Genomic DNA, 24,582 nt, shown 5'->3' on the forward strand with positions numbered 1-24,582 from the left:
TTAATGCTCATCGTGATAAATGTTTCTTAACTGATGGCAACAAACTTCTCGATTGAAATACACTTGAGCACAATATCTTTTTATATCCAAATGTTCAGGCCACTTACCACAAGGGTGCACCAATATGCAGCTGCGAGATATATTTATTGACTAATGAATCTGATGCAAAGTGTAATGTAGAGGTGGTAGCCAACAACAAGGTATGGTATCAACTAATTAAAAAGAATCTGTGGCTTGTCGCAACCTTTGAACAACTCTAATTAAGTACAGTTTGCAACGGAAAGAGCAGTTATCACCTTCTACAAGGTACTGGGTCACTCAAACTGCCTATGGTCTACTATAAAAAACGAGATGATCACGTTAAACAGTTACCAAATTGTGACATAAACACTCATTCAATCCAGTGTAACCAATGGGATGCCATTTTACAATTCTCTGCACGATGTGGCAACCTGACATAATTCTCGATGTGCAGGTCGAGTATTGATGCAATTGGCCGCATGTAGGAGGGCACATAACCACACATAACCCAACAAGCCGTCATGAAGAACTTAGTTAAGCAGCCAATTATTTGGCATTGGCGCACATTCTAATTTAATTCATTATCATACTCAGAAACTACAATACATACTAACCAACGCTCCCTGTTCAGTCCCGCAGGGACCAACGCTACCTTATGTCCCATAGCAATTATAACGAAATATGTACCGATTTGGATTAATACTAATAAGTACAAGTCATTGTTCAATAATGTACAACAAAATTCTGATCTTTTCAGTAGCTACATCTAAAAATAAACCGATCTGAACAATATACAACATAGATGTCGAAAAGCCTAACTAAGTCACTGTGTCAAATTTCAGTAAAATTGGATTATAAATGCGCCTTTAATGGGGCCAAGACTTTAAATCCAGATATCGGTCTATATGGCAGCTATATCCAAATCTGGACTGATTTGGGCCAAGATGCAGAAAAATTTCGGAGAGCGTAACACAACTCACTGTCCCAAATTTCGGCGAAATCGGACAATAAATTCGCCTTTTATGGTCCCAAAACCTTAGATCGAGAGATCGGTCTATATGGCAGCTATATGCAAATCTTGATCGATCTGAGCCAAATTATGTATGTCGAGGGGCTTAACTAAATTCACTGTCCCAAATTTCGGCGACATAGGACAATAATTGCGCCTTTTATGTGCCCAAAGCTTTAAATCGAGAGATCGGTCTATATGGCAGCAATATTCAAATCTGAACCGATCTGAGCCAAATTGAAGGATGAAGTCGAACTTCCTAGCACAACTCACTGTTCTAACTTTCGGCGAAATCGGCCAATAAATGCGCCTTTTATGGTCCCAAAACCTTAAATCAAAAGATCGGTCTATATGGCAGCTATATTCATATCTGGACCGATCTGTGCCATAATTAAGAATTATGTGAAGGAGCTTAACTTAACTCACTCTCCCATGACATCGGGCAATAAATGCGCCTTTTATGGGCCTAAGACCTTAAATCGGATGATCGGTCTATATGGCAACTATATCCAAATCTGAACCGATCAGGGCCAAATTGAAGAAAGATGTCGATGGCCCTAAGACAACTAACTGTCCCAAATTTTAGCAAAATCGGATAATAAATGTGGTTTTTATGTGCCTAAGAACCTAAATCCGAGGATCGGTCTGTATGGCAGCTATATCCAAATCTGGACCGATCTAACCCAAATTAACGAAGAATGTCGAAGGGCTTAACACAACTCTCTGTCCCACATTTCAGCAAAATCAGATAATAAATGTGGCTTTAAGGGCCTAAGACCCTAAATCTGAGGATCGGTATATATGGCAGCTATATCCAAATCTGGACCGATCTGAGCCAAATTGACGGAGCCAAATTGACAGCTATATAGCAAACGGAATGACATAGCTGCCATATAAATCGATCTTGGGTCTTGATTTCTTGAGCCTCTAGAGTGCGCAATTCCTAGCCGATTTGAATGAATTTTTGCACGAAGAAATTTGTTGTTATATCCAACAACTGTGCCAAGTATGGCTCAAATCGGTTCATAACCTGATATAGCTGTCATATGAACAGATCTGGGGACTTGACTTCTTGAGCCTCTAGAGGGCGCAGTTCTTATTCGATTAGAATGAACTTTTGCACGACGTCATATAAACCGATCTTGGGTCTTGACTTCTTGAGCCTCAAGAGGGCGCAATTCTTATACGATTTGATTTAATCGGTTTATAGCCGGATACAGCTCCCATATATTGGGTTGCTCAAAAAGTACTTGTCGGTAATATAGTAGTAATATAGTCGGCGTTGACAAATTTTTTCAACGGCTTGTGACTCTGTAATTGCATTCTTTCTTCTGTCAGTTATCAGCTGTTACTTTTAGCTTGCTTTAGAAAAAAAGTGCGCGAAATTTTGTTTACATTTGTTTGTTTGGCGTCAATTTTAATATGGGCACCACATGTATTGAAAGAAATTCATTTAACAAACCGAATCAACGCTTGTGATATGCACCTTAAACGCAATGAATTCGATCCGTTTTTAAAACGAATCATAACTGGAGATGAAAAATGGATTGTTTACAACAACGTTAGTCGAAAACGATCATGGTCCAAGCATGGTGAACCAGCTCAAACCACTTCAAAGGCTGATATCCACCGAAAGAAGGTTATGCTGTCTGTTAGGTGGGATTGGAAGGGTGTGGTATATTTTGAGCTGCTTCCAAGGAATCAAACGATTAATTCTGATGTTTACAGTCAACAATTGGACAAATTGAATACAGCCATCAAGGAGAAGCGACCAGAATTGGTCAATCGTAAAGGTGTCATATTCCACCAGGACAACGCTAGACCGCACACATCTTTGGTCACTCGCCATAAACTAAGTGAGCTTGGCTGGGAACTTTTGATGCATCCACCATATAGCCCTGACCATCAGACTACCATTTATTTCGATCTTTGCAGAACTCCTTAAATGGTAAAACTTTCGGCAATGATGAGGCTATAAAATCGCACTTGGTTCAGTTTTTTGCAGATAAAGGCCAGAAGTTCTATGAGCGTGGAATACTAAATTTGCCAGGAAGATGGCAAAAGGTTATCGAACAAAATGGCAATTATATATTTGATTAAAGCTCATTCTAAGTTTTATAAAAAATGCATTTACTTCCTTTTTAAAAATCCGCAATTACTTTTTAGGCAACCCAATAAATCGATCTCTCTATTTTACTTCTTGAGCCCCTAAAGGGCGCAATTCTTATTCGAATTGGCTGACATTTCACACAGGTCTCCAATATATAATTTAATTGTGGCCCAAACCGGACCATATCTTGATATCGCTCTAATAGCAGAGCAAATCTTTTCTTATATCCTTTTTTGCCTAAGAACAGATGCCGGGAAAAGAACTCGACAAATGCGATCCATGGTGGAGGGTATATAAGATTCGGCCCGGCTGAACTTAGCACGCTTTTACTTGTTGTTCAATACTTTGTTTTTCATGTTCTATCCAAATTACGCCGATGAGAAATTTAACATAAGCTACTTTCACTGCACACTTCTTAATATGCAATCAATTATAGTTACAAATCGTAACGAGAATTAGATGTTTATTATCCTCTTATCCCACTGTTCTTTGGATGGCACATGCAAAACATTAAGGGAAGCCTTGAGGAGCTTCCAACCATTTAAGTCACCCGGACCTGTTAGAAAATTTCCAGCGTTACTGAAGAAGGAGGCCAAATATCTGGCGCGCCATCTGGCCACTATTTTCACAGAGTGCCTAGGACTTGCATATACTTCGAAAGCCTGGCAGGAGGCAAGGGTCATATTTAAACCCAAGACCGGCGATGCAAGTTATGCGACACCAAAGACTTGTAAGCCCTACGTACTTTCTACTCAAAACCATGCAACGCATTGTGAATACCATGAGAATGAGTAGGGAATCCAGCGAACTGCTCAAATACATGCCTATGTCAAGGGAAGGTTGCCTATGAGATTGTGCACAAAACAGAAGAATTCTTCAATGTCATGACGTACACATTGACGGTATGCATTGTCATCGAGGAGGCTTTTAACAATGTGGGGAATACTTCGAAGAGGTTAAGATCCGAATCAGCTTTAAAGAAAGATCGAAAGGGTCTTGCAGATGACATAAGACTGGGCTAGACCCTGTCTGCTCACGAGAAAGACGAAGGTGGGCCAGTTTGACGCATTCAGGAGCGTACTGAGAAGGCTCACAGATGTTGGGCACTATATAGACGGGCCATAGGCTAGAAATGGGGCTTGAATCCAAGAATTATCCACTGGCTCTACAGGAGCGTGATTAGACCAATTCTTACATACGCCTCAGTAGTTTGGTGGATTGCGATGGAGAAAAAGTGCAACGTAAGGAAAAAGACAAGTTCAGAGAACATGCTGTCTTGACATTGGCGAAGCGATAAGGATAACGCCCACTACGACACAGGAGACTATTCTAGATATCCGACGATAAGAAACCTGGAAGGGATGTGGAAGAGGTTTTCGATCGGATATCTGAGACCACATGATTGTGCACATCGGATACCTGAGACGACATGATTGTGCATAATCTTCCACCTGGAAGATCATGCTACACAGATGGATCAAAGCTAAAGGACAAGGGGGTACTGGGGATCCACATAGATCAGAGTGTGATATCAGTTCTTGAATGCCTGGCCATCACGCATTCTGTGATCGCCCGGATCGCCGCCTGCACTAGTGGTGTCATGTTAACGCGAGGACGTCGAGTGTGAACATCTTTACGGACAGAAAAATGGTCATAAGGGCAATAACAACCAGGATAATAAGGTCACTGGCCGTCTTGAGGTGTAAGAATGGCACGATCCGCATCGTTTTGGTGCCAGCCCATAGCGGAGTTAGGGGATGAAAGCGCACACAATTTAACAGTGAAGGCCAGAGGACTGCCGTCAATAAACATGGTTAATCCAAATCCTTTCGAGTTGACGCAGTCCGAGCTAAGGTCGTGGGCGACGTACGCTTTGGAACAGTGAAACATTCAGTAGGACGGCGAAAATCCTATGGAGTGATCCGGATCGTGAGAGGACGAGGCTCTTACTGAAGGAAATTAAGATGTAAGTCAGACGACCTTTCAGTATCCTAACGGAATGCACTTATGCAAAATCGGTGCGGTAAGTGATAGCATGTGTATGGCATTTTGCAAAGATGATGAGAGGTTGAAGAACGTCCAATGTAATTTCCCTGCATTCGCGGCTAGCAGACACCGGCATTTAGGTGGTTGATCAATACCAGACATTTAGCAACTTAAGCGGGGTATTCTGTTCCGCTTTCGGAATAGTTGCGAAACACTAACAAAATATCATACGTTTTTTTTTGCGGTGTGTGACAGTTGTCCCTTTAAAAAGAGAAACACAATATCAACCCCTAGGGGCGTGGTGTAGAAAAAATTAAGGATTTTATAAGGAGACGGAATTTCTGACTTTGATTGTCTCTTTTCGATGTTTTTAGAATGCACAAAAAGCCGATTACTGGCTTAGATGTATGTCCATGGTGGCATTGGGTGGATTAAAATCCGACCCCTGATATTATCCTGATGTCCTGAGCATTTAAAATGCAAATTTTTTAACCCAATATTAGTTGTATTAGGTTTCTGGACATCCGTGCTGAATGTGGTCTAGGTCAGATCATATTTGGATATAGCTGTTATATACCGTTCTTCTGATTTATGGTTTTGTCCCATAAAATACACATTTGTAACACGACATTTAGAGCAGTGAGGACTGTTTGAAAACCGTGTCGCTGCACCGATCTGGTGAATGAACATCTTGGGTTAATAAAATACCCATTTTTCATCCCATTTCGACGAAATCTGGTCACGATATATCCTTGGTGGTGAGAATTCAGAATTCATCCTAGATGAATTTATGCGTGTTTACTTATTTTAATTAAAATTGATGGAGTTATTTAAAACACTTAAAAAAGCAGGATCCGAATTTAATAATGCAATCATTTACCGTCTGTATTTCAAAAACGTTACACAATGGCGCGGTCGTAGCAATGATACCCTTCTTAGATATTCACATGATCGCTTTTTTTTTGGAAAAAATGGAAATCGAGAGAGAGAAACTAAAGGTGGTTAAATGATCAGGTCAAAAGATGTTGTGTTACAATTAATGTTAAAATATAATAATGGCATATGAGTAGCGAAGGGTTAAACTTGCAAGAATACAGGTTATATAACTCCCATTCCCCGCACTATTCAGTGGTTTAAGTCCAGGGAGTCTTAGTCCATAAACCACGCCTCCATTAAACCATGATTCCCAGATAAAAACAATGTCAAATCCTGCCATTAGGAGGATCTTCACAGCCGCTCATATATTTTTCTATCCACCACCGAAGGATGGGGTATATTTATTTTGTCATTCCGTTTGCAACACATCGACCCTATAAAGTATATATATTCTTGATCGTCGTTAAAATCTAAGACTATCTAGCCATGCCCGTCCGTCCGTCCGTCTGTCTGTTGAAATCATTCTACAGTCTTTAAAAATAGAGATATTGAGCTGAAACTTTTGCGCAGATTTTTTTCATGTCCATAAGCAGGACTATATCTTGATATAGCCCCCATAGAGACCGATCCGCCGATTTAAGGTCTTATGACCATATAAAAATTTGGGACGGTCTCGGACCGATAAAACCCGCATTTATTGTCCGATTTCGCCGAAATTTGGGACAGTGAGTTGTGTTTGGACCTTCGACATCCTTCTTCAATTTGGCCCAGATCGGTTCAGATTTAGATATAGCTGACAAATAGACCGATCTCTCGATTTGCGGTCTTGGGCCGATAAAACCCGCATTTATTGTCCGATTTCGCCGAAACTTGAGACAGTGAATTTGTGTTATGCTCTTCGACATATTTCTGCAAATTGGCCCAGATCGGGCAAGATTTGGATATTGCTGTCATATATATATAAATATGTCAATATACCGATCTCTCGATGCCGGTCTAAATGTCTTGAGCATATGTCTAAATAGGACCATATTTCGATATAACTGCTATGTGGGCATAAATTGTACATTTATTGGGTTACATATATACCCGTCAGAAAAAATTTCAGCGGTGGTTTTCCCCTCCTAATGCTGGCAACATTTGTGAGGTACTATGACATGTAAAACTTATTTCAAAAGAGGTGAGCACAAAATTTTGACAAAAGATCTTCGTTCCAATAAAATACATTTTAATTAATAATTTTAGGAGTTTTTTTTTGCTATGCTAATCTTTTGAGTCCCACTTTTTCCTGTAGTTAAAAATGTTTCCTTCTGTTTATCAGTTTATTTTTATTTAAAAACTGTTTTGAAAAAAATTGTAAATTGCCACGCATCTTGGCTTGGGCGCTACCCAATGAGCATCGTTGCTTACAAGCTGTAATAGCCGTAGTTATATCTAATATTGTATATATTGATTTAAATGGGAGCTGTATCAGGTTATATACTGATGTAGACCAAACCTGGTACGGATCTTGGACTTCACAACACAAGCCCTCGTACAAAATATTTGCCAAATCGGACAGGAATTGCGTCCTCTAGGTGACCTTCCAGAGGCTCATGAAGTCATATCTTGTCCAACGTTTGTCCATTACAACGTTTTCCTAATTTTGAAAAAAAAAAATAGCAATAACCCACACAATAAAAGCACACGAGTTACTTTCTTACTGCTTATTTCAATTTAGATTAAAATGTTGCAATTTTAACGATATTTGCCTTACTTTTTTATTTGATCACCGCTATGATTTTGACTGATTTAATTTGACGTTTTTATACCCTACACCATCACTGTGGTACAGGGTATTATAAGTTTGTGCATTTGTTTGGCTTAGAATCACTTTCTGATTTGATTTACCTATGCCCGTCTATCTGTCCAAGTATTCTTGTGATTAAGGTACAGGTCGCATTTATTGTCCGATTGTCATAAAATTTTGCAAATGTCACTTTTTTGGCTATCTTTCATCCGATATGACCTTTCGGCCTTAGAATCTACAATTTTGGTCCGATATTTATAAAATTTAGCACGAGATGTTTTTGACGCCTACATATGTGTGCAAAATTTCATAAAAATCGGTCTAGATTTAGGTATAGCTTTCATATAAATCTTTCATCCCATGTGGCCTTTTAAGGCTGTAGAAGCCACAGATTTAGTCAGTGGAAATTTTCATAAAAATCGGTAAAGATTCAGTATAGCTCCCATATATATCTTTCACCCGAAATTGATTTTTTAAGCTTTAGAAGCCACATGAGACGTTTTTCATTTCATTAAAATCGATCCTGATTGAGATATAGCTCCCATATATATATTTCATCCGATATGGTCTTTTAAGGCAATAAAAGCCACAATTTAGGTCATATCTCTACAATATTGGGCGTGAGATATTATATTTGACGTCCCAGATTTAGATATTGCTCTCATATATATGTTTTATCCGATATGGCTTTTAAAGGCTGTAGAAATCCAAAATTTTTGTTCTATCGTAAGAAAATTTTACATGGTTCTATTCGATAATTCAATCGGTATGCAACATTTAAGTCTGACTAGATTTGGAAATAATTTCCAAGTCGGGCTCCGCCCGACTTTTGCCTCTCCTTACTGTTTTTTTTTTTAAACATAATAACTCCAATACCTGGAACAAATAAACCAATATTATTGCTTATTTGGTTTTGTACTGACGTACTGACATAAGACTGTCGGAGTCCAAGAAAGTTCGCGTTATGAACTACAATCAGTATTAGTATTTATATTTCGTGGTGCTGCTATTATTATGACCGCAACTGTATACCGATTTGGATTTAACTTGGTAAAAATATTGGAAGTCACAACATCAGTCCTCGTGCGAAATCTCTGTGTAATAGGATAAGAATTTCGCCCGTGAAATCGGTGTATAAGTGAGCCACATCAGGTTATATATCGATTTAAACCTTGTCTTGCAGAGTTGTTGGAAGGTACGACGCAATTCATTGTGCAAAATTTCAGCCAAATCGGACATGAATTGTGCCCCCGAGAGGATCAATATATCTAATCGAAAGACCAATTTATATGGGAGCTATATCTAAACATAAACAGATCTGGGCCATTTGCAATCGCAACCGGCCTTACTCATAAATTGAAGTGGCTAGCTTTACTCCTTCAAAAGCTAGCGTTATCTAAGTACAAATAAATTTACTACAACTATGGCCCAAAGTTGTTCACAAGCAACTAAGCAATTCTCAAAATTTACTACGTGGTTATTATTCAAAAAAAAAAAAAAAATATCAAGAATATGCCCTTTTTCCTCGAATTCTTAAATCCAATTTTTTCGATACACCAAAACACATCCGCCTATAATTTCCTTCAGTTCAGAACGAACAAGAAGCACTTGTATTACAATGTAGTTGCTTACATTGTACGTTTGGATTCGTTCGAATGACGCATTGCGCTCATTTTACAAAGCTACATCACTTTGTTGATAGTTCAGATTTCAGAGCCCTTCACATAAACACAATTTAGTGTCTTCAACTGTGTTATTTTGCCTATCGATGGTTTAACTAAATAAAGCTGGATAATGTCCCGTAATTGTCGCCCAATTGTAAATTTTCGCTTTAGGAGCATGTACGTATATGTAGTTTTCTATTGTGAACTTACACTTAGAAAAATAATATCGTATTAGAGAAAAGAAGAAGAATTGTACGATATTTACATTTAAGAGTATAAATGTAATACAAAGGCTTTTGGGTATTTTTGACTTTTTATCATCTGAAACCTGAAGAACATGCTTGTTGTTTAATGGCTGGTACTATGTTCGTTTTTGACAGTTGAAAACACATGTTTTTCGCAATTACTATTTTGAAACGTTACCAAAATCTCAATGATAACATAATACTTTAAGTAAAATTGCTTTACAAGTTATGGGGGAAAGTCACACTGAATGAAATAAGCAAGCTTTATTTTAGCTCTAAAATCTTTTATCTAGAAAAGTAATAACGCAACAATTTCGCGAAAAAATAGTGCCAGCCTTAAGCAAGAAATTGATATGTTTTCTATTTCAGTAAATATTCTGTGCTACGGTAAGAACTTGTTTACTTACTTGTAAACATTGTTGTTATATTTGTTGTAGCTTCCTAAGGCCACGAGAGTTCCCAATCCAAGACCATATGAGAAAAATATTTGAGTAACCGCGTCAATCCAAACCTATGTGTTTAGATGCAAATATTTTCCATATAAATTTTAAGAAAGCTGAAATTTAAAATTCTTGTTACCTGTGAATCTGTTAATTTTGAGAAATTTGGTACAATGTAGAATTTTATACCATCCAAAGCTCCGGGTAGCGTGACACCTCGTATCAAGAGAATGGTAAGCAACACGTAAGGGAAAAGAGCGGTTACGTATACTACTTTTCCAGTCCATTTTACACCTTTCCAAATACAGAAATAACATAATATCCAGACCAAAAGAAGAGTTCCAGCTAGTTCCCAGCGAATTGATCCAATCTCCTCAATGCCGGATGATATGTTTAATGTTCGGTGCCTACCAAATGTATTATGTATAGTAAGTATACAGCAAATATTTTTGCACATCATACTTACTCCCAGAATTCCTTGACTGGATCGGAAATCTCTGAGGCCGAAACATTAACCATATTGACGGTGCACATTTTAATTTTTGTAGCGTTTTCACTTTTTTCCCAGCACGATAGTTGTTTTCGTGCGTATGGATTAACACATTTGAACGTATTCCAGTAGTTATCACAATTTCGCCAAGGTACATCGCCTCGCATTGACATTAGCAAGTAAAAAGCGGCCCACGCGAGAATTACAATGTAATACACATTCATCCAACATGACATTACAGCCGCCGCATAACCAATTCCTTTAAAAATTGGCGTTATTTTGAATACTCCTAAACCTCCAATGGTTAACATTTGTCCCAACGCAAGTTCCATAAAGAACATAGGAATTCCGGCTAAAAATAACGCCACAAAGTATGGAATAAGAAATGCTCCTCCGCCGTTTTTGTAGCATAAATAAGGAAACCGCCAAACGTTTCCTAATCCAATAGCCAACCCCACCACAGATAAAATGAAGTCCAATTTTGATGACCATGACCCTCTTTCATTATTCACTGCGTCCTTGAAAGGTAAACAAATTTAATATTAAGAAATTCAATCCTATGGTAAGTTTATATCGAATGTCGTAGTTCACAAGAAATTTAACACTGTTTATTTACTCTATATGGGTTATACTAATCATACAAACCAAAATGGCTGAAAGTAATAAAATTGTTACAATATACATAATAAATTAATTTTGAAGATCTTTTTAAAATGACATTTGTTGCTGGCCAAGCAAACGCCCCTAATTCTTGTGTATAACGCTGATCTCCTCGCTTCTAATTTTATCTTCCTTTTTTGTGGATGTAATTAATTCTCTTTCTCCTTATTAACAGTAGATTAACGTTTGAATGAAATCCGCAACAAAGTGCAAAGCTCCTCTCTGATAGCTCTGTCATTAGCATATCCTTCCTTGTTGCGACCATTATTTCTGCTATCGATGTCCGTATCCATGTTGGGAAATTGAGGATCAGCAGTAAATGCAGGCAGGTTCAGCCTTAAAAATAGATAGAAAACAGCACAATTAGAATGTAATTTTTATATTCATAAAATGGGTCGCCCCGGTAGCCGAGTTGATAGCGTGCTCGGATAACCAGTGGTGGGGTCGTGGGTTCGATTCCCACCAAAGGCCTGGTCTGTCGATTCTGTGGTATCACAATGGACGAAGTGAATGTGTTTAAAAAATAGACCTCCACTCTAACCTATTCATAAATGCTGAAAACAAAAAAAGAAAATAAAAAAAAACAAAATTTGCAGGATAAAAAAAAACAAGTAAAAACGTGCTAAGTTCGGCCGGGCCGAATCTTATATACCCTCCACCATGGATCGCATTTGTCGAGTTCTTTCCTGGCATCTCTTCTTAGGCAAAAAAGGATATAAGAAAAGAGTTGCTCTGCTATTAAAACGATATCAAGATATGGTCCGGTTCGGACCACAATTAAATTATATGTTGGAGACCTGTGTAAAATTTCAGCCAATTCGTATAAGAATTGCGTCCATTGGGGCTCACGAAGTAAAATAGAGAGAACGATTTATATGGGATCTGTATCGGGCTATAGAACGATTCAGACCATTATAAACACGTTTGTTGATGGTCATGAGAGGATCCGTCGTACAAAATTTCTGGCATATCGGATAATAATTGCGACCTCTAGGGGTCAAGAAGTCAAGATCCCAGATCGGTTTATATGGCAGCTATATCAGGTTATGAACCGATTTGAACCTTATTTGACACAGTTGTTGAAAGTAAAAATAAAATACGTCATGCAAAATTTCAGCCAAATCGGATAGGAATTGCGCCATCTAAAAGCTCAAGAAGTCAAATCCCCAGATCAGTTTATATGACAGCTATATCAGGTTATGGACCGATTTCAACCATACTTGGCACAGTTGTTGGATATTATAACGAAATACTTCGTGCAAAAATTCATTCAAATCGGATAAGAATTGTGCCCTCTAGAGGCTCAAGAAGTCAAGACCCAAGATCGGTTTATATGGCAGCTATATCAGGCAAAGATTTATACATTAGTTTCTTCAGATCACTTGGAAACAAATTCTTAGCTTGTGGTGACTACAATGCTAAACATCCTCTATGGGGCTCCCGACTTACATCTCCAAAGGGAAAACAACTGTTTTACGCCATCAAAGAACTGAACTTGAACGTTAAATCCTCTGGTACCCCAACATATTGGCCCACTGATGTAAATAAAACCCCAGATCTAATTGATTTTTGTGTCTCAAAGGGTATCCCCGAAGGATCACAAAATTGCACATCGATCTGTGAACTCTCTTCCGACCATTCACCGGTTCTCCTTACCGTGCATTGCAAATATATAATACAGGACCAAAAATGTACATTACACAATAAGAAAACCAATTGGCACTATTTTCGGTATCTTTTAAGTACGAATCTAAGTGAGAACATTCCTCTTAAAACAGACGAAGATTTAGTAGATGCAGTGGAACATCTAGTCCGCAATATTCAACTAGCGTCATGGAATGCAACACCTCAGAAAAGTTTCTCCATAAATCACACTACTCCAACAAACGTCTTGAAAAAACTTTTCATTAAACGGAAAGCGAAGAAAACGTGGCAAAGAACGCGATCTCCTGATGATAAGAGGAAACTAAACAAAGCAACAGCCGAACTCAAACTTCTTCTACAGAATATACAAAATGAAAATTTTGAAAAAAATATTCAGGGTCTTGGTCCAAACAAGTCTACAGATTATTCCCTGTGGAAAGTGACCAAATCTATCAAGAGATACCCAAAAATAAATCACCCAATAAGAAAACCCGATAGTTCTTGGACAAAGAGTAACTTAGAAAAAGCAACTACATTTGCAAACCACTTATTTGATGTATTTACCCCAAATACAAATGAAGTTGTACCAGAAAATATTAAAAAAATCCTAGATGAAACCCACCAACTTGATCTGCCCATTAAAAAATTTTCGAAGGCTGAAGTTATTAAAGTTATCAACACCCTTAAAGCAAATAAAGCACCTGGTTATGATTTGATTACACCAACTATCTTAAAAGAACTTCCTGCAAATGCTTTAAATTTATTGACCTACATATACAACGCATGCTTGACTCGATGCTTTGTACCCCCGCAATGGAAGGTTGCGCAAATAACAATGATTCAAAAACCTGGCAAACCCACAGACCAAGTAAAGTCTTATCGTCCAATTAGTCTGCTGTCTGTACTTTCCAAAGTTCTTGAAATTCTATTTTTAAAGCGATTAACGCCAATTGTAAATCAAAAAGAACTTATCCCTGACCATCAATTTGGGTTCAGGAAAAATCACGGCACAATAGAACAAATCCATCGTCTGGTTGAAACAATACACAACGCGTTTGAATCCAAAGAATTTTGTACAGCTGCATTCCTGGATATATCGCAAGCATTTGATAAGGTATGGCACGAGGGCTTACTTTACAAAATAAAAAAGCTGTTACCAATCAATTTTTATCTGTTTATTAAATCGTATATTAACGATCGGCATTTTTATGTTCAAGAAGCCGGTGAAGCAAGTACCATCAAGAATATTCGTGCCGGTGTACCACAAGGTAGTGTACTTGGTCCACTGCTATATCTCATATTTACAGCTGACCTTCCACGATCACAGAATGCTGTGATCGGGACTTTCGCTGATGATACAGCGGTATTAGCTGTCAGTAAAGATGCACAAAAAGCGAGTAATGCCCTCCAAAAGTACTTAAACACGTTATCGGTATGGCTACGTGAATGGCGTATAAAAGCCAATGAGTCAAAATCTACCCAAGTTACATATACATTGAAACATGCCACATGTCCCCCTGTTCAATTGAACCAAATTGAGATCCCACAGAAAGATGAAGCCCTATATCTTGGAATTTATCTAGATAGAAAACTTAAATGGAAGAAACACATCCAAACTAAAAGAAAGGCTCTCGATATTCAACTGAGAAAAATGAAATACCTAATTGGATACCGCTCGAAACTCTCTTTGGAAAACAAAATCCTCATATACAAATGCATATTAAAACCAATCTGGACATATGGCATCCAATTATGGGGGACCGCCTCAAATACCAATATAAAATTACTGCAACAGTTTCAATCTAAAGTACTAAGAATAATTACAAATGCCACAACATACGTTACCAACGAACGCCTACATAAGGATCTAAACATAAAAACAGTAAAGGAAGAGATTTCATCGCAATTAATGTCATATAAATTAAGAATTGACGACCATCCAAACCCCCTAGCGGCCAACTTAATGTCAAATCGGGAAACTTTTACAAGGCTAAAACGAAAAGCACCACAAGATCTAATCGCATAAATAAAATCTTTGTATAAATATTGTTCCTCAAACTGAAATTTATGTATGTATATGTTAAATGGATTGACCACTGGGTTAATACCATCTAAAAGAAATTTAAAACACCAGAATAATGTTAAATATCAATGTTAGATAGATCGCATTAATAAAAATTACAAAAAAAAAAAAAAAAAAAAAAATATCAGGTTATGGACCGATTTAAACCATACTTGGCACAGTTGTTGGGTATCATAACAAAACACGTCGTGCAAAATTCCATTCCATTCGGATAAGAATTGGGCCCTCTAGAGGCTCAAGAAGTCAAGACCCAAGATCGGTTTATATGGCAGCTATATCAGGTTATGGGCCGATTTGAACCATACTTGGCACAGTTGTTGGATATCATAACAAAACACGTCGTGCACAATTTCATTCTGATCGGATAAGAATTGTGCACGCTAGAGGCTCAAGAAGTCAAGACCCAAGATCGGTTTATATGACAGCTATATCAGGTTATGGACCGATTTCAACCATACTTGGCACAGTTGTTGGATATCATAACAAAACACGTCGTGCGAAATTCCATTCCTATCGGATAAGAATTGCGCACTCTAGAGGCTCAAGAAGTCAAGACCCAAGATCGGTTTATATGGCAGCTATATCAGGTTATGGACCGATTTGAACTATACTTGGCGCAGTTGTTGGATATCATAACAAAACACGTCGTGCAAAAATTCATTCCAATCGGATAAGAATTGCGCACTCTAGAGGCTCAAGAAGTCAAGACCCAAGATCGGTTTATATGGCAGCTATATCAAAACATGGACCGATATGGCCCATTTACAATACCAACCGACCTACAGTAATAAGAAGTATTTGTGCAAAATTTCAAGCGGCTAGCTTTACTCCTTCGAAAGTTAGCGTGCTTTCGACAGACAGACGGACGGACGGACGGACGGACATGGCTAGATCGACATAAAATTTCACGACGATCAAGAATATATATACTTTATGGGGTCTCAGACGAATATTTCGAGTAGTTACAAACAGAATGACGAAATTAGTATACCCCCCATCTTATGGTGGAGGGTATAAAAACAAAATTCTCTTGGATCTTTTCTAAACGTATGTTATACCAAAAGGTAGATATTGGAGAGTTAACAGAGAAGGTCCGTATGACGACTTTTTAGGTTGGCGATAGTCAAAAAGATAAAAACGTCATATACTTGTATAAAACGAATAAAATGTGGTTTATAAGGTTTACATACACCTCGAATAAAGCTCTGCTATTTGATTAGTTTCGACATGATATCCAAATGTGATGCAAAGTTTTTGTTTTACCTATTTTTATAGACAGCGCTCCTCCTTGCGGAGTAGTATGACCACGTTAAGATACAGGCGAAACCACATAACTGTAATACGCTTAAGTTAATACAATCCCATGGCAGCCGGTTGTACGCACCGAATTGACCCGATGGAACCCTCATCGGCAAGGGCTGCCGCCTCAGTGTACATGTTCATCTTTTTTCGTCATGGGAGCGGCACATCCCGGAGTGCCTTCTCCGCACGTTTCTAGTCCGTGCTGGGAGTGAAAAGAAGCCTGGATCCTGGTTCTGTTCGGTTTCCCAGAACCGCCTCCATCATCGGTCGGTTTCGATGAGGTATAACCGGTGCATGGAGTGGGTACATTTCCGATCTTGCTCTGGCCTCACTTCACTACGGGAGTATAGTCATACTGGATATATCGCAAGGTGCTGTGCGAACATAGGCAGCAGTGGGTCACAAGCGTCGTAGTCTTCTGCGTCCTCGTCGTCGGATTATGTGAAACCCCAGCGCTACAAGAGAGAACCTCTAGATCAAGCGGCATATCAAGCAGGTCTGAACAACATTCATGCAGACACGGTAGCAGACGCGGTAATTGGCTACCGGGGGAATGTAGTCCTTGGAGAACGACGCTCTGCTAGAAAGTTCATATAAAGTAAAATAAGGCGCAGCGGTCCGGGTTAGCTAGTAAATATATACAAATGGGAAAAAAAGACGCGATTTATTTAGTTTACGGCATATAAGATGCTCTGCTAGAAAGTTCATCATCCGAAGACGAGGATGCGATTTTTACCTTACTATTTAGTCGAAATGGATACATATTCACATATGAACATGTTCGATTGAAAATGCAGAAAGTGTGACACTATCAGAGGGTTGGGTGATATTTGTTGTCTCGTATAAGTCCAACATTAGTGAGGTCGTAGTCCAATATGTTCCGTCATGATACCAATAGCTATACTGACCACCTCAATACTTCCTTTTGGTAATAGCCTCGCCTTCTCACGATCTGGATCTCCCCATAGGATTTTCGAGGTCCTACCAACGGGTTTCACTGTTCCACAATGTTGCAAGCGCATTCGTCGCTCAATTCCTTAACTCGGACTGCGTCGACCCGAAAGGCTTCGGGTTAACCAAGTTTATTGACGGCAGTCCTCTGGCCTTCACCGCCAAATCATCTGCCCTTTCATTTCCCCTTCCTCCGTTATGGTCCGGCACCTAAACGATGCGGATTTTGCCATCCTCAGAGAAGACGTTAATCACCTTCTTACACTGTAAGACTGTTCGTGACCTTACCGTTCTGGTTGTTATTGCTCCTATGGCCATTTTACTGTCCGTAAGGATGTTCACACTCGACGTTTTCGCGTAAGCACCACACTACCTCACGCCCACACTACCTCACGCCCACACTACCTCACGCCCACACTACCTCACGCCCACACTACCTCACGCCCACACTACCTCACGTCCACACTACCTCACGCCCACACTACCTCACGCCCACACTACCTCACGCCCACACTACCTCACGCCCACACTACCTCACGCCCACACTACCTCACGCCCACACTACCTCACGCCCACACTACCTCACGCCCACACTACCGATCGCCCACACTACCTCACGCCCACACTACCGATCGCCAGGATCTCTGCCTGCAGGACCGTATTAAAGTCAGGCAGTCTAAAGCAGATGTCAGTCGCTTGGTTCTCAATGTAAACCACCAGGCCAACTCTGTCCTCTAGCTTCGATCCATCCGTGTAACATGATCTTCCAGATGGCATGGCAATACTAGGGTTCCGTTAATCCAATACTGTGCCGCTGGCAGCAGTGCTTCCTACTCGATCTCAACGTTCATCTCAAGTATCCGATCGGAAACCTCTTCCCTTTCTTCCAGGTTTCCTATCGTTGTTTCGATTATACGCTATATGAGATGGTATGAGCTGCTCCTATCCTCAATCCATTCTCCCATCGTCTTAAGTCTTATAGCCGCAGTGGCTGGCTCACACTTAATCTGTATGTCAATGGGTATATAGAGTAGTCTCTAGTGCCCTAGTGGGCGTGATCCTCATCGCTCCGCCTACACCAAGACAACATGTTCTCTGAAGCAGTTGTATGGTCCTTATGTTGCACTTTTTCTCCATAGCAGTCAGATATCGAAATCGTCTTATTGAGGAAACGTGGTGCGTTAAATTGGCCCACCTTCGTCTTCCTCGTGAACAGGCATATTTCAGGCTTCTCAGGGTTAACATTGAAACCCAGAGAAAAATTAAATATGCCTGTTCACGAAAAATACGACGTTCCGAGTCGATCTGAGTATGTCCGTCTGTCGAATTCACTATAGAGACGAACGCGTAAAGCTATCAGCTTGAAATTTTGCACAAATACTTAGTAACTATGTAGGTCGTCGAAGATTGCAAATGGGCCATATCGGTTCAGATTTAGATATAAATAGCTCCCATATAAACCGATCTCCCGATTTGACTTCTTTAGCCCTTGGAAGTCGCAATTTTTGTTTGATTGGCCAACATTTTTCACGTGGTGTTCTTTTTTGACTTCCAACAACTGTGCCAAGTGCGGTTCAAATCGGTCTTTTACTTGATATAGCTCCCATATAAACCCATCTCCCGATTTGACTTCTTGAGTTCTTGCAAGCCTCAATTTTAGTCAGATAAGGCTGAGATTTTGCATGCGATGTTGTGCTACGACTGCCAACAATTGTGCCAAATTCCTCCAAAATCAGTCTATAACCTGATATAGCTCCCATGTAAACCGGTCTCTAGATCATCCTTGTTCGGTTCCTAGAAGCTTTAAGTTTTGCTAGTTTGATATGTAGAATAAAATTATGCCCTACAACTTAATTTATTTTGTATAAATTTTTACTCGAATCCATGGTGGTGAGTTAGCACGCTTTTACTTGTTATCAACTCAGGGCAATAGTCAAGGAAAAAAGGTGGTCAAGTTTGCTTTTGAATCAACAAAAAATATTTGCACTCAAAATGAGATATGATCGTTTCAATGGTATTTTATGCACCCTCTATTCTTGCAAACAGTGGGTTGACTAGTGACTCCCCTCCTCAGTAACCAAAAATGTGTAGAGCTCATTTTAATTCATATTAATGTTTAATCTTATTATTAACAAATCCTATAGACATGGACGTAGCTATGGCTCTCTGGGGGTGAAGGCTCCCCCAGGATTTTCGTAAATAGATACTTTTTTTTTACTAATATACACTTATTTTCGTTTAGCTCAACTATACAATAAATAATTTATATTCCATTGTTAAATTTTCATTCTAAAAGTGAACATGCGGCGGATATAAATTATTGCATACATTTTGAATTTAAATAGCAATTGTTGAAATCTTTGGCGCTACGAAATAATCTCCAATGAAATAACCTGCAAAGCAAAAAAGAAAAAGAAATAACACCCTTAAGTTATTTGGGGAAAATTTCATTTTGTTTGGGATATATTTTGTCGATATTGTTTGGAGATTATTTCATTATGAAATAATTCTCAAATAAAGAAATTAAAAAACATTACGGTCAACTTAATCTTATTTCCTTTTTCATTAACATCATTACAAATAAAAATTTCATTTTGTAAACAATTGATTGTACTAAACATCTGTCAAGTAGTAAACAGCTGATTTAACTCAGAGTACACATATTGACATAGAAATCATATCAATAACACTACAACATAACATTTTTTTCTGGAATCGAAATTACCTTAAGAGACTTTGATAGTAGAAAACGAATCATACTCTCAAATTTAGGACAACGTTGATCCACTAAGGTCCTTTGGGAATTGATAACTATTGTATCGGATATAGTATAGTATATATTTGAACAACACATATGATAAACGAATTAAGTAATAAACATGAGTCTTTTTTGCATCTTCATTACGATGCAAAAAAGACTCATGGCTCTGGGCACCAGCGTTATTACATTAAAGAAACATTTAATTTTGAGTAGCCACCTTAGCGTGAAGCGAAGCACACCGGACTAGCTTGTCAGATTATAAACCGATTTGGATCAGAACACTAGGTGGATTTTAACCCAAACGGAGCTTCTAGGGGCTCAGAAGTCAGCTTCTAGGGGCTCGAAGTCGAAAGAAATCATTATACGGGAGCTATATCGAAATCTGTACCGATATGGCCCACTTGCAAATGGGCAAAACTTCAAGGAGATAGCTTCATTCGTTCCACCGCTATTGTGATTTTGAAAGAGGGAGGGGCGGAAATGGGTAGTCAAGAACATCAAGAATATTAATAATTTTTGGTGTCAATATTTCGAAGTGTAGCGAACGGAATGACTACTATAGCCCCATCCTATGGTGCTGCACCCAGAAAAATAACACTGTCTGCTGATATTAAAATAAATACTAAGACCATAAAGAATATTTATACTTTATGGGGTTGCACATCAATATTTCTGGTTATATCAGCAAACACTGTCTGCTGATATTAAAATAAAAATTTTCAAGTTTTGAATAGAAATGTGTAGCCAAGACCATAAAGAATATTTATACTTTATGGGGTTGCACATCAAATATTTCTAGGTCCCGCGAACGGAATGACTAGAATACCCCCATTCTATGGTGCTGCACCTACAAAAATAAGTCGGGTTATATCAGCAAACACTGTCTGCTAATATTAAAATAAAAATGTCCAGTATATATATTCTCGATCGTCTCAACATTCTGAGTCGATCTAGACATGTCCGTCTGTCGAAATCACGATAGCGGTCGCATAAAGCTACCGCTTGAAATTTTGCATAGATACTTCTTATTGATGAGGGTCGTTGCGGATTGAAATTGAGTCATATCGGTTCAGATTTGGATATCTTATATATATATAAAAATCAATTTGTGTTTGTTTGTTTGTTTGTGTGTTCCTTATATAGAAACGGCTGAACCGATTTTCTTGAAGTTTTCACAGATGGTGCATAATGATCCCGTAGGGTACTACATTTTTTGATATCTGAAGGGGGGGGGGGGGGACCCTCCCCCTTACCCTAATTTTCAGAAACGCCAGATCTCGGAGATGGGAGGTGCGATTTAATCGAAATTTTGTGTCCTCTCATATAGTACCCTAAAAATAAAAATTTGGTAGAATACGAACCTGATATGTGGGACCACGTTTCTGTGGGTCTACCCCTTCCCCAAAACACCCCCAAACTGGACTTATTTACTGACCATGGGAATATGGGGTCTAAGTAAAAGGTATTTGAATGTAAAATACGAATCTGATATCCAAATATGGGGCCAAGTGTTTGGGGGGCCGCCTCTCTCCAAGAACATCCCCCAAAGGGGACAAATTTACAACCATAGCCATATGGGCTCAAATGAAAGGTCTTTGGGAGTAAGGCACGAATTTGATATCAGTATTTGGGAAAACTGTCTATGGGGCCACCCCACCCCCACAACACCACCCAAATAGTAAGTATTTGCTGACTATTGCAATATGAGGCTCAAATAAGAGGGCTTTTAGAGTGGAACACGAATCCGATGTATATTTTCAAGGCCAACTCACAGAGTGGCCGCCCATCCCCCAAAACACCCCCCAAGCCGGTCATGTTTGCCGACTATGGAAATATGGGGCTCAAATTAAAGGTATTTGGGAGTAGACCACGTATCTGATATCAACATTAGCGACCAATTGTCTGGGGGACGTCCCACCACCATAACAACCCCCAAATAGGACGTATTTGCTCACCAAGACAACTTGGGTCGTAAAGAGAGTGGAACTAAATATTTATAGTTTTTAGGGCCAATACCCCAAACCGGATATATTTACTGACTTTTGCAATAAGGAGTTTAAATGAGATTTGAAAACGAATTTGATATCCAATTTTGAGGGCAATGCCAATATGAGGTTCAAATAAATGATATATAGATATATGAGAATAGAGAACGTTGCTGATATATTTTCCGCGCTTAGTGTTTGGGCGACCACCCCAATCCCCAAAACACCCCTAAATCGGGCATATTTACCTACCATGACAATCTGTGCCTAAATAAAAGTATTGGGGGGTAGAGTAAGAATTGATACCCATTTTCGGAACCAATTTTCTGGGGGTCTACCCCATTCCCAAAATACCCCACAAACAGCAACTTTTTAGTGACCATCGCAATATGGGGCTCAAATATAGGGATTTGGGAATAGAATACGAATTTGATATCCAAATGTAGGACCATGTATTTAGGGCATCACCCCTTTCCCAAAACACCCCCAAAAGGAAAAAATTTTTCGGCCATGCCAATATGTGGCTCAAATGAAACGTATTTGAGATTAGAAAACGAATTTGATAACCTATTTTGGGGCCATGTGTTTGGGGGACGTCTCATCCTGTAAACTCCTCTTGAGCCAATGGCATCCTGTAAACTCCTCTTAAGCCATGTATCTGGGAATACACTTTACATCCAAACTTAAATTCGTAGACCAATAAAGGTCATATGGGATTCAGATAAAGGCACTTATATTGTTAAACTGTTATTCAAGCGATATACTATTTTCGTAGCATGGTATTTTACTAAAAATTCTTTAATTGTCGAAAATAAATATTCCAAGGAAACTTTTGTTCCAGTAAAGTAGAAGAAGGCGCAGCGGAGCGGGTTAGCTAGTACCCCTATATAAACCGATCCCCCGATTTTACTTCTTGAACGCCTAGGAGCCTCAATTTTTATCCGATTTGTCTGAAATTTGAAACAAAAGGTTGTGTTATGACTTCCAACATCGATGCCAAGTACGGCTTTTAACTTATATATCCCCCATATGCCCCGATCTCTAGTTTTGATTTCTTGATACCCTAGAAGCTAAATTGTCACCTGATTTGGTTGAAATTTGACCCAAAAACCTATCTTATGGCCTATAACATCAGTGCCAAGTTTTATTCAACAATTCAGCGGAACCCATGGTGGTGGGTACCCAAGATTCGGCCCGGCCGAAATTAGCACGTTTTTACTTGTTTTAAGTATTTTCGAAATTTTTGTGCCATTTCCTAGTCTTTACCATCTGAAAACAGCAGAAAATGTTGCTGTTTCGACAAAAAATTGCGTCTGTCCCATTATCAGAATTAATTTTAGAATTCAATATCTCATTTTATTCTTAGGTTATGTGGCTTTTCAGAAAAGTATTAAGACTTGACGCATTTTTCCGAATTAAAACCACACAATGGTACCCGAATTGGGAGACACTGTATTCTTGCAAAGAAGAGTCTAAATGTTTTCCTTCTTCCGTCGCTGAGCACTGAAGATTCAGTATTAGCCAGGCTTGAAATAAATAAGTCGCATTACAGGCTGGCTTCCATATATATGACACACGATTCAGAGATGCCGCCTTCAAACCTTAAGTCGCTGGTTGAAGACGCTTCTGTGGGGAAGAAAAACCTCATTGTAGGAAGTGATGCCAATACACATCATCGAATATGCCAGCCGGTTGTACATACCGGATTGACCCGATGGAGTCCTTCATCAACAAGGGCTGCCGCCTCAGTATACAACACACTGCTTCAACAACAACAACCGTATATGGGAAAGTACGGATGTTAACGAAAGGGGTGAGCTGCAATCTGGCGATTTCTGATAAAAGGGATAAACCGAACTTTATTGCCAGGAACAGGCAGGAGATCCTAGATACTACGTTTGTATCGGAAGAATATGCCACTAGAAAGTCTTGGATGACCATAGGTTCTCTGATCATCGTTATATTAGTTTCAGCCTTGGAGAAACTACTGCAGAAGTGGTCCCTCGGCTAAACATAAGTAAGGCGGATTGGGATAAATTCCGGCATAAATTCTACACCGCCATGACGGACCCCAGAGCTGGTTAGTCTAAGGAGGGACTGCAGAAAACTTTTCAATAGGGAGAAAGCCTCAAGAGCACCACACTATTGGGACATCTATAAGTCTGAGATAAGTAAATATAAGTGCGAGCTGAGAAAGGATCAAAACAAATCCTGGATAGAATTCTGTAGCTCCGTGGAGGATACACCTGAGGCATCTAGGCAAAGGAAGATCCTGTCTTCTTGACCAATTACGGTGGGACATAGTCAGAAGTCAGAGAATGTATGGATAATGTCTAGTGAGAAAACACTGCACTTATAGAAAAAAGTTTGCTGAAATAGCTAACATTGCCTGCTGAATATTAGTAGTTAATTTTGCTTATATTGTAGCAGTAGTTCTGCTATTTCAGCAGTAGTTCCGCAATTTCATAGCAGCAGGTTTACAGCTGAAAATCTGTTGTTAGCTGAAAATGACTGCTGCTTAATTATAAGGGGGATGTTAGAAGAAAAAATAAAATACAAATGTCAA

General features: G+C 39.1%; 1 protein-coding gene and 1 long non-coding RNA gene across 3 annotated transcripts in view; both read right to left on the minus strand.

The window, feature by feature from the left end:
• LOC106094814 (sodium- and chloride-dependent GABA transporter 1) overlaps positions 1 to 24,582 on the minus strand; it is a 179,036-nt gene that overhangs the window by 53,960 nt on the left and 100,494 nt on the right. For both annotated transcript variants that reach the window (XM_059370930.1, XM_059370931.1), the window contains exons 2-4: positions 10,607 to 11,148; positions 10,280 to 10,547; positions 10,108 to 10,211 (exon numbers count right to left, since the gene is read on the minus strand). In XM_059370930.1, coding sequence (XP_059226913.1) covers positions 10,108 to 10,211; positions 10,280 to 10,547; positions 10,607 to 11,148 — 914 coding nt within the window. The remainder of the gene's footprint in view (positions 1 to 10,107; positions 10,212 to 10,279; positions 10,548 to 10,606; positions 11,149 to 24,582) is intronic.
• The window catches only part of LOC131998542 (uncharacterized), a 31,909-nt gene continuing 18,540 nt past the window's right edge, over positions 11,214 to 24,582 (minus strand). Inside the window, exon 2 of the long non-coding RNA XR_009398781.1 lies at positions 11,214 to 11,626. This is a non-coding gene — a long non-coding RNA (uncharacterized LOC131998542). The remainder of the gene's footprint in view (positions 11,627 to 24,582) is intronic.

This window comes from Stomoxys calcitrans, chromosome 1 (genome assembly GCF_963082655.1).
Source record: "Stomoxys calcitrans chromosome 1, idStoCalc2.1, whole genome shotgun sequence".
Classification (NCBI taxonomy): domain Eukaryota; kingdom Metazoa; phylum Arthropoda; class Insecta; order Diptera; family Muscidae; genus Stomoxys; species Stomoxys calcitrans.